Source organism: Rana temporaria, chromosome 2, assembly GCF_905171775.1.
Source record: "Rana temporaria chromosome 2, aRanTem1.1, whole genome shotgun sequence".
Taxonomy (NCBI): Eukaryota; Metazoa; Chordata; class Amphibia; order Anura; family Ranidae; genus Rana; species Rana temporaria.
Genome location: NC_053490.1, coordinates 442,309,290 through 442,321,427, shown reverse-complemented (window position 1 = coordinate 442,321,427; position 12,138 = coordinate 442,309,290). Strand labels below are relative to the sequence as shown.

General features: G+C 42.1%; 1 protein-coding gene across 1 annotated transcript in view; it reads left to right on the top strand.

Annotated features, from left to right (window-relative positions):
• NOS2 (nitric oxide synthase 2) overlaps window positions 1–12,138 on the top strand; it is a 96,465-nt gene that overhangs the window by 60,578 nt on the left and 23,749 nt on the right. The window contains exons 16-18 of the mRNA XM_040338428.1: window positions 1,448–1,497; window positions 4,468–4,642; window positions 7,093–7,225. Coding sequence (XP_040194362.1) covers window positions 1,448–1,497; window positions 4,468–4,642; window positions 7,093–7,225 — 358 coding nt within the window. The remainder of the gene's footprint in view (window positions 1–1,447; window positions 1,498–4,467; window positions 4,643–7,092; window positions 7,226–12,138) is intronic.

Sequence of the window (12,138 nt, the reverse complement as noted above, 5' to 3'; positions counted from 1 at the left end):
GTAGTGCTTGCCTTCTCTATTAAAGCGTATATATAGGCAAATATTTTAATAAAAACACAAAAACGTTATCGTACATCTCGGCAATACATGCAGAATTCCCCATGTTGCATCCTTTTATGCATGCTGCAACAACAGAAAGTACAGGAAGTTATCAGCTCACAATATTTCTGGCAAAATCAGCAGGTATTTTGTGCACTCAAAATGCACCTATAACAGATTTAACAAAACACCTTCAATGGTATATTAAGGTCGAACATTAGTCAGAAAATTGAGCCTCTTTGAAACATACAGTATCTCACAAAAGTGAATACACCCCTCACATTTTTGTAAATATTTTATTATATATTTTCATGTGACAACACTGAAGAAATGACACTTTGCTACAAGGTAAAGTAGTGTAGTGAGTGTACAGCTTGTATAACAGTGTAAATTTGCTGTCCCCTCAAAATAACTGAATGCACAGCCATTAATGTCTAAACCGCTGGCAACAAAACTGAGTACACCCCTAAGTGAAAATGTCCAAATTGGGCCCAAAGTGTGAATATTTTGTGTGATCACAATTTTCCAGCACTGCCCTAACCCTCTTGAGCATGGAGTTCACCAGAGCTTCACAGGTTTGCCACTGGAGTCCTCTTCCACTCCTCCATGACAACATCACAGAGCTGGTGGATGTTAGAGACCTTGCGCTCCTCCACCTTCCATTTGAGCATGCCCCACAGATGCTCAATGGGGTTTAATTCTAGAGACATGCTTGGCAAGTCCATCACCTTTATCATGAGTTTATTTAGCAAGGCAGTGGTCATCTTGAAGTTGTGTTTCGGGTCTTTATCATGTTGGAATACTGCCCTGCGGCCCAGTCGCCGAAAGGAGGGGATCATGCGCTGCTTCAGTATGTCACAGGACATGTTGGTATTCATGGTTCCCTCAATGAACTGTAGCTCCCCAGTGCCAGCAGCACTTATGCACCCCCTGGACCATGACACTCCCACTACCATGCTTGACTGTAGGCAAGACACACTTGTCTTTGTACTCCTCACCTGGTTGCCACATTTTCGGTGAAGTTCTGCTTTAAAATAAAAGTGTATGAAATAACAACAGCCTTATGTGTTCCTAAAACAAACATATACAAATTATTTAGGTGTGCAGATTAGGCATAGTGTTATTGTAAAATTAACTAAGTTAACCAACCCAATGCTGTTGGTGCTAAATTTGGCCTGGGCACCCAGACATGAATGATCACAAAAAGGTTACAAAGTGGACCTTGTGATCCAGTCAGGGGAATGTGCCTTGGCCAGAGAGAAGATAGATAGATAGATAGATAGATAGATAGATAGATAGATAGATAGATAGATAGATAGATAGATAGATAGATAGATAGATAGATAGATAGATAGAACAGTAAAGCTAGATACAAGATATACTCTGACCTTTTACTTTTTATTATTAGAAATTCAAGAAATCACTGTTTAATCTGAAACAACTCCATAGTAAAGTAAGGTATGTAACAATGATATATGTAATAATGTATTTACATTTGTCACTTCTGCATTGTTCCTCTTTATCAGATGATTCTATAGGAGCAGGACTGCTTTTTCACACAATCACTATGTATTCCTTAAAAATGCCTTAACTGACGGATCAAATTGTGAACAGCATACTTTAATATCCCAAATGAGTGCATGTTCACTAGTTTAAGAGAATCTGCAGGCCACGAGTTGTCAATTTATGCTGTAAGTCTAATAAAGGATGGGAAAAAAAGGTTTTCAGGCCTTCAAACAATCATTATTGCAATCTACACTCACCAGCCACTTTATTAGGCACTCATGTTCAATTGCTTGGTAACACAAATGGCTAATCAGCCAATCACATGGCAGTAACTCGATGCATTTAGGCATCTTGCTGAGGTTCAACCCAAGCATCAGAATGGGATAGAAAGGGGATTTAGGTGACTGAACATGACATGGTTGTTGATGCCAGATGGTTGGTCTTATTATTTAAAGAACTGCTGATCTACTTGGATTTTTACGCACCACCATCTTTAGGGTTTACAGAGAATAGTCAGAAAAAGAGAAAATATCCAGTGATTGGCAGTTGTGTGGACGGAAATGTCTTGTTGATGTTAGAGGTCAGAAGTAAATAGACAGACTGGCTCTAATTGATAGAAAGGCAACATTAACTCAAAAAAACACTCGTTACAACCAAGGTATGCAGAATTCCATCTCTGAATGCACAACACATTGAACCTTAAAGCAGATGGGCTACATCCCCACTGGGGAAGAGAGAGAGAACTTGTGAGAGTTCTGAGCCAGAGCCACTGAGGACCTGCATGGGAACCATATTCCTGTGTACTGGACCAGCGCTGTGCAGATTTTGGAGCCATGGATGCCTACAATAGAGCTGAGAGTCAAAAAGAGTCGCTGTATCCTGGAACCTGAGCTGGGGAACCTGTTGTATGGTGTGCCTACAGCCAGTGAGGACCTGATCATGAGGACTGAGCCTTCTGGGACAACTGACCATCAAGCGTATGGAACTGGATCCATTGCATACCAAGAGTGTTGAATGGAAAAACCCAGCCTAATCTCTTACTGCCCATAATTAACACCAATAGAGACTGCCCCTTACCTAGCAGCCCATCATAATGTACAGTCTTAAAGGGATAGCTTCACGTGCACCACCTTACAGACAGGCTCCAAGGTTAGCCAGCTTTAGTCTGCTATTGGCACCAGGTACTTTGCAGGGGTACCCCTCTCAGGAACATGTACACCCACCCGCTCTTAAGGGTGTATTTGTAGAGTGCACTCCGAGGCATTTTTTTTTGTAACAGCTAAGACCAAGCGTTATGATGAGGCTTTACATTGTGCCATTTATGCTTTCATGGTTGATACTCTTCAAACCAATGCTGTGTATACTAACATAATGGGGTTTTTCAGATTTTTTTGTGGCGTAAGTTAATGGTCGTAGGTGAAGCTAATATTCTTCTTAGTTAATCAAATATATTCATTGCCTTGTTTATTGTTTTATGCATTGTCTTACTTGCCTTTCCATAATACATCTACTTAACCTACCTTCAAATGGCCTTTTTTTCTGTGTACTATTAGAGTGGTAGCATACTAATGTTTAAATTACAATTATGTGTGTCAATGGGGGACATGCAGCTTAAAGATTTGTTGCAGAACAGAGGACATATTTTACCAAGCGGCTCCTACAGGGGTAGTACTACACTTATGCCCCCTACACATGATCTGAAATTCCGACAGCAAAAGTCTGATGTGAGCTTTTGAACGGAAACTCCGACCGTGTGTATGCTCTATCGGACTTTTGCTGTTGGAATTTCCGCCAACAAAAGATTGAGAGATGGTTCTCAAATTTTCCGACAGAAAAAATCCTATCGGAAGATCCGATCGTCTGTAGCAATTCTGATGTGCAAAATTCCGACACATGCTCGGAAACAATTCATAGCATGCTCGGAAGCATTGAACTTAATTTTCTCGGCTTATCGTAGTGTTGTACGTTACCGCGTTCTTGACGGACGAAAGTTCAGAGAACTTTTGTGTGACCGTGTGTATGCAAGCCAAGCTTGAGCGGAATTCCGTCGGAAAAAACATCCAAGTTTTTTCCGACGGAAAATCTGATCGTGTGTACGGGGCATTCGAATAATAAAGTTTGTTCAATGTGGGAAACTCTGTTCTGCAGTATATACTTATATTCTAGTTCTAGTGGTATACTGACTTGGAACAAGCATGTGAAATAAGAAGTCAAAATGTTCAGATTTCCTTGGCTGCATTGGTTCCAGATCATTGTTTGCCAAGTAGTGAAGCTAGGAACATGACACCCATTGAACCTAAACCTTTGTTCCATGTGAAGGTGAACCTAATACATCTGCCAACACTTGTAGACTTCACTGGAAAATGCCCAACATTAGTGACCCCATCCAAAGAAATCCAGGATAGTTGGTAAACTGACCTGAGAATGGGGGAATTATAAAACAAGAAAGAAAAATACCAGCTCAGGGTTAAAAAAAAATGTTGCAATGTAATTAATTAATTTTACTTTATTTTAAATCCCTTTTAGCAAGGCTGTCCTTTGTGGACCCCACACACAGTAAATTACTTGCATGTAATGGCCTGCAGCCTCACTACTGAGTTTTCACTGTCCAGGTTTTGCACCTGCCAAACATGCTTGTCATCATCTCCCAGTCATTCCTGTGTCCATATTTCTACTCCAAATGTAGTACAGGGACATTCAAGGAATAATCATGGACTGCAGGACCTGGACAAGACAGTCTTAAAGAAAAAGCTGTGTGGCACCTGGCAGGGTTGCACAGTGAAGATCTCAGGAGTGGGGCTGCAGCCATATGTCCACATGGAATCCACTATTGAGGGCTCAGAAAGGACAACTTCACTAAAAGGGAAATTATCCAATAAGTTGTAAGAAGAAATATGTCATAAATACTGCTTTTTCCACCAGGTATGCCATTTGCGGACTTGGCTCCAGCATGTATCCACAGTTTTGTGCGTTTGCTCATACTTTGGACCAGAGGATGTTACAGCTTGGCGCCTCCCAGATTAGTCCAACTGGCGAAGGAGATGAGCTTAATGGACAAGAAGAATCTTTTTTGTCATGGGCTGTTCACACATTTACGGTAACAAGTCAAAGCAACTAAGAAACATGCTAATACTGTCCCGGAAATATTGAGTACCAAAGTCAGAAAATCCAGTCAAAATTACAATCTATATCTGTAGCTAGGCTATAAGTCTTTTCAAACCAGCATCTTCTCTTTGCAGTTCTGAATACACTTGAATGCATCATCCTAATTGTGAGCTTAGGGGGCTGGGAGTGGTGCAGCAGAGGGGAGCTGGGAGCAGTGCAGAGGGTGTCTGAAAGCAAGGTGGGGGATCCATGACCATAATTCGGATGTTGGGAACTCAATGGAGCATGCTGGTAGATGATGATATCAATGTGACATATTGGGGTTGTTTTTCAAGGGAAGCTGCACTTCCCTTGCAGAGCTTAGTAAATAAGGTAAAGCTTGACTGATTTCCAGTATCCAATCATTTGCAAGCAAAAATGTTGTTTTCTTTTATTTTCCTTGCACGTGATTGGGTATTCGTTGCAAAGTGAAACTTGACCACATTCACTTAGCGCTGGGGAAAACTCTGTTGCAAAGTGCAACTTCTCTTGCAAAGTAAACAGCTCACTTGACATTAGTAAATCAAACCCAATGTTTATAAAAAAAATTAAATAAATGTATTTACCTCTGCACTACCCTATCTTTCCTATATCCCAATAAGGTAGTAAATAATAGTAATAAAGTGTAATCACTATATAAAAACAAGAATGTATTAGAGCCGGTTCACACTGGGGCGACCTGGGATCCGACTTCAAGTTGTCCCAAGTTGCGCGGTCGAGAAAATGAATGGAAGTGAATGGGAGCCGTCCTAATGTACACTACTGAAGTCGCTCCGACTTCAGAAAAGGTTCCTGTACTACTTCAATCCGACTTCTAGGCAACTTGTAGGCAACTTGTACCCATTGATTTCAATGGAAGTCGCCTCAGAAGTCGGATCACTGTCTTAACTGAAGCAACAATACAGGAAGATAACATAACATACATTTCTCAGGCAAACTCCTCCCTCCCCCTCCCTTCCACAGAGCTGATTGTTGTTTGATTGGCCACTGGAAAGCCTTCCTGTCCTGGAGGCGACTTGAAGTTGCCTTGCACTGTCCTGGAGGCAACTTGAAGTTGCCTTGTAATTTGCCTGATGATTCATACTCAAGTCGTGTCCAAGTTGCCTCCCAAAGTTGTGCTAGAAGTCGTGTTGCCCCTGTGTGAATGGGCTCATAAGCTATACCATTTTTCTAGTTTACTGTAGACAGAGTAATAATACAATATATATATATATATATATATATATATGCAGGGCTCAAAATTTCAAGTCCTGAGCTACTAGCCAGGCCTCAAGAGTTACTCGCCACCAGTTGCCCCACCTAATTCATACACTGCCCTGCGCCTAATTGCACCCGTAAACACGCCCTCGTAGATTATCTCATGGAATGACAATGTTTTATGCAGAATCAAGTTACAAAATTAAATATTACCAACAACAACTTTAACAAAATGGGACAGGGCACTGGGGGCAGACCAGAGGGACAGGGCACTGGGGGCAGACCAGAGGGACAGGGCACTGGGGGCAGACCAGAGGGACAGGGCACTAGAACTGGGTCTCTTCCCCATTCTCTTCCTGTCTCCTCTGCAACTCCCATCCATCCTCTCTCTCTCTCCCATTCATCTCATCATCAGGAGCCTGTGTGTGTGTGGCTCCACGCTTGCATGTCCCCACTTCCCCCTTTTATTCAGGCTGGCAGAGAGGAGAGGAGCTGCAGCACAGCAGGAGGGAGTACAATCCAGCGCTGAGATCCACACAACTGCACAGCCATTGACACCATAGCACAGCGCACACTGACAGCGCACAGCACACATTGAGACCAGTCTGTTCACTGTGCTCAGGCTAAACTGTTGGACACTTACATAGAACACAAGGAGAAGGAAACTGCACAAACTAGAAGGCTGCCGCTCTCATGTCAGGGCAACTTTCAGTGAGCGCTGCACCGGAGTGGTCATTTTTGCAATCCTCCACCTCACTCATTACTTTCTGCTCTCCAGCTACATTGTTCGGGGCCCGGGGGAGGGGGCAGGCTCAGCGAGGTCATACTGTTAGGTCCCATGGCTTAATGAGAATTGTAAGTAGAGCACCTGTGTACTGCTCTGCCTGTGCGCGGCTCACCAGACTACTTTTCCCGAGCATGCACCTTTCCTCTTCGGCTGCCAATCTCATTGGGACTCTAAGTGTAGACACAGATTGGAGGGAGATTGGTCATGCAGCCCTGTCATCACTAGCCCCCAGCTTAAATCCACTCGCCAAATGCTAGTAGGCGAGTGGAAATTTTGAGGGCTATATATATATATATATATATATATATATATATATTACATATATATAGTAGGGATCTCCACCAGATTACCTTGACTTTCACTTTAACACTGTTACATCAGTGTGACATTGTCCTTTGACTTCCTTGTGTGTATTGCAGGCTGCTTGTGAAGCATTCAAGATTAGAGACAGACAAAACATTATACTGCCAAAATGTTATACGTCAACTGAAACCTGGAATGCAGAAGACTATCGCCTGGTCACTGAAGCTCAGCCTTTAGAATACATCAAAGGTATTTCCATTTACAGAAAGGCAATTAGGAATACATATGCAATGCCTACTTTGTAAAAGAGTTTTTATTCACTGACATTTCCCCATTATTGTTAGTTTTTATAATTTCTACGTTCATAATGATTTCTTTCCACATAGACAGACCTGATTAGTTGATTATTGTAAACGCTACAGGGCAAGCCTGTACATAATTCTTGGCACCCACAAAAGAGTATGCCATACATTATCTCCACTCATACACTCTACTCTGTTGCAGCTGAGATTGCCTGCTTGGATGACATTGCAGGCCAAATAAACTGTGCATGCTATTTGTGCTGTGTTGTTTGATGAAAACCAGTAATATAAGTCAGTTTTTGTAACACATATGAAAATATGCCGTAGGTTCCTGGGGCCCAACATGTAGCACTTTGGTACTTGTTATGTGGAACCCCATATTTAATAGTGAAAACCTTGTATTTGTAAATGAGTAATATCAGTGATCTTTATTAGCCTCATATACCATGTCCTTCGTTTCTCAATTCCTTCTGCAGCATGAGTTCATTCTCCAATCAAATCTGTAACATGTCCACATTCTCTGACAATTATATCCTCTCGTATATGTCAGTCTTTTCCAGGACTGACATATACTGAACATTATAGGTGACTCCTTGATGAAATAGGAGGCTACAGTATAGGCCCCCTTATACCTAGTAAGCGCACAACCACTGTGGAATAGGTGAACTAAATAAATTACATTGCAACTGGATCCCCTTAAAAAAAAAATCAGTGGGGAGGGCAGCGTGAATGAGACTGCTGTTTAGCTACTAGCTTCCTATAGCCAGTTTATGATAATTACAGTACATCATTATTTAAAAAATGAAGTCTATTTGAGTCATAACTAATGGACCCAATGGTGTGAGACAAGGGCCTAAGTTCTGCATAGCCAACACAAAACATTGCCAAGTGCGACAGAGTTACTATAGACAGCAAACAATCACTAATGCCGCATACACACGGTCGGAATTTCCGACAACAAATGTTCAATGTGAACTTGTTGTCGGAAAATCCGACCGTGTATATACTCCATCGGACATTTTCTGTCAGAATTTCCGACAACAAAAACTAGAACTAGATCAATAACAAAGCACCAGTCATGTGGAAGGAATGGGCATAAGTAACATTCTCCAAATACCCAGAAGTACTGAAAATTTCTGTTCGCCCCTGGTGGCTGGGTGAAGTGAGATCGGGGTAGTGCGGGAGAAAAGGAATTGTTCGCAAACACAGTTGGAGAGGGCAGCAGTTAAATTAACCTGTTGCATGGGCAAAGCACAGGTTCACTGTGCTTCAGGTGAGAATAGAGTTAGAAACATGGAACACATAGTTTCAAACCTAAATTAAGGGCCACCCAAAACATAAGGTAAAAGGGTCCAAGGTAGCAGAGGCGTCCCTAGGGGGGGGGGCAGAGGGGGCCCTGACCCCCCAACATCATGCTGTGCCCCACCATGTGCCCCCCCCCCCAAAAAAAAATATTATTTTTATTTTTTTTGCAATTTTTGTATTTTGCTCCCCGAGAGGGAGAGCGTCCCCAGTCAGCTCTGCGGGGGATTCCTCCCCCTCCCTGTGCTCGCGCTCACACAACCAGATATTCTAGCCTGGGCCGTGTTTAAATGTGTGCACTGCAGACTGCAGTACACTGTAATCACTGAAATACATTATCTCCATCCCTTCTGCCCCCCCCCGATCTGTCTCCCTCCCCCTCTCCTGTTCTTTCAAAACCTTCACAATTTACTTTCACTTTCAGTTAGGCAGATAATATACGGTGCAAATTTCTTTCCTGCATCCACAGATTGCAGGAAAGAAACTTGTATGATTCCCCCATCAACAGACAGTGGTGACAGGGGAATATCCCTCCTGCCCAGCAATTATATTCTCCCGACAAACAGTGATTATCACTAGTGACTATACAGCAACCACTAGTGATAATTATAAGAGAATCTGCTCATTAATGGTTCAAATCTCAGCCAGTTTCTGCTGAACCAGCTGAGATTTAAACTGTATATTGCTTGTCTTAGCTCTTAGGCAGCCCTTACATTGATTAGCACTGTGGAGTGTCGGCTTCCTGGCGTGATCGGGCATGTGGGATTTCAAACACACCCGAGCCCATCTCTATTGGTTGTAGACAGTTGAGCTCCCTGCAGGTTGCTTAGCAGCAGTGGACCCTTCTCTGACATGCTGATCGGGATGCAATCCAGGTGATGCTCTTAGTCAAATCCTAGTCATAAATATCAGTGATTTTATTGATCAAAGCCCACGCTTTACAGGCATAGAGCCCACATGGCTGCTGATCATACGGTTGATTATATTTATGTGGTTGTACTCTTGATGCTAATAAATACTGTGTTTATTAGATCTGACTGGGAGCATCACCTGGATCACATGCCGATCAGCATGTCAACAGAGAAGGTTATACAGCATTACTGCTGCTAGGTGACCAGCTGGGGGCTCGGCTCTCTATAACCAATAGTGCCAGCCTTCCCCTGCATGCACCCATAATGTCACCAGCACTAGGTCCTAATAGACTGCCGCCGCTGCCAAGGAGACAGACGCCAGACCAGCTCTGTAAATAGCAGGAACAGGACAGCTGGGGATCCCCACTGTGCAGAACACCAGGGCCCGGTGGCAAGACAACCTTTGCAACCCTGATAGTTCTCCCACTGCTTTGGACCCTTATATTTTCTTGGTGTGCTGGTGACATATATCTCTTGTTTTCTGCCACCCTGGGGGGGGCCAGTATAGTAGGAAGGGAGCTCACTGCAGAACATGTGAAAGGGCCCACAGTGGGATCGTAGTAAAGGGTCCCAGGATATATATATATATATATATATATATATATATATATAATTTCATTTTATAGTTGGCCCCCCTACTTTTGTCCCTGTCCCCCCATGTGCCCCCCCCCTAAATATGAAAGCTGGAGACGCCACTGCAAGGTAGCAAGGCCATCAGATGCAAAAGATAAGTGCTAGGATAAAAATGCACTCAGTATTTTTAGATCCTCAACATAATGATTCTTCAAAAGGTCTTCTGTCTAAGATGGAAAGGAAAAATGTGAATCTGCGCTACAGAATATTTAAAAATAAGGTATATAATATAATAAGTGTGAGGGGCTGCCCCTGCAGAAAAATCCCCACAGAATGGAGAAAAAGTGTGAAATATGAGAAGCAGGTGGTGGCGCCAACCTTAAGTGTAGATTAAATATCAAAAAATAATGAATGTTGTATGGGTGGTATAATAAAGCCAAAACAAAAACAAAAAACTACAAAATTGTTGCGTGGTGATCCAAATAACAAACTGTTCAAAAAACTATTCAAGAAACAAAAAACTCAAAAAGTGTTCAAGTGCTGAAAAATCATTCCATCTCTGCTTCATGCAAAATTAAGTGAATCAATAAATATAAATATAAATATAAATATAAAAATAAAAATATAAATATAGTGCAGTGTGCTTTCAACAAACAGTTTCCATACTGTCAGTAAAAGAGTCTTTATGCAAAAAATCCATGCAAAAATAAATAAATAAATAAAATATTAAAAGTGCTGTGTGCTTCTTCCACGTGAGAGCAACGTAGGTATAAATCTTCTGTGCAAAAAAACGTGCTCGCTCCCTATGGTCCCGCACTCACCAGATACTTGAACCCCTACAGGGGTAACAGGCGTTCACAGTATAAATACTGACAAATCCCTGGATCTTCCCAGAATCCCCCGGACCATATTGCTGCCCAAAGACCAGAGTACTTTTTGCGATTCGGGACTGCGTCGCTTTAACAGACAATTGCGCGGTCGTGCGACGTGGCTCCCAAACAAAATTGGCGTCCTTTTTTTCCCACAAATAGAGCTTTCTTTTGGTGGTATTTGATCACCTCTGCGGTTTTTATTTTTTGCGCCCAAATGATGAGAGGAGTGGAGATGGTAGACACGGACAATGAACTAGACTGGGACCTGGAGTGAGGCAAACGAGACACTGTATCTGCAGTATGGCTGCTGCTGGCACCAGCAGCAGCCATACTGCAGATACAGTGTCTCGTTTGCCTCACTCCAGGTCCCAGTCTAGTTCATTGTCCGTGTCTACCATCTCCACTCCTCTCATCATTTGGGCGCAAAAAATAAAAACCGCAGAGGTGATCAAATACCACCAAAAGAAAGCTCTATTTGTGGGAAAAAAAGGACGCCAATTTTGTTTGGGAGCCACGTCGCACGACCGCGCAATTGTCTGTTAAAGCGACGCAGTCCCGAATCGCAAAAAGTACTCTGGTCTTTGGGCAGCAATATGGTCCGGGGGATTCTGGGAAGATCCAGGGATTTGTCAGTATTTATACTGTGAACGCCTGTTACCCCTGTAGGGGTTCAAGTATCTGGTGAGTGCGGGACCATAGGGAGCGAGCACGTTTTTTTGCACAGAAGATTTATACCTACGTTGCTCTCACGTGGAAGAAGCACACAGCACTTTTAATATTTTATTTATTTATTTATTTTTGCATGGATTTTTTGCATAAAGACTCTTTTACTGACAGTATGGAAACTGTTTGTTGAAAGCACACTGCACTATATTTATATTTTTATTTTTATATTTATATTTATATTTATATTTATTGATTCACTTAATTTTGCATGAAGCAGAGATGGAATGATTTTTCAGCACTTGAACACTTTTTGAGTTTTTTGTTTCTTGAATAGTTTTTTGAACAGTTTGTTATTTGGATCACCACGCAACAATTTTGTAGTTTTTTGTTTTTGTTTTGGCTTTATTATACCACCCATACAACATTCATTATTTTTTGATATTTAATCTACACTTAAGGTTGGCGCCACCACCTGCTCTTCTGTCTAAGATAATGGTATGGTCCCCAAAATTAAGATTCTATTCAGCCAGTGACAG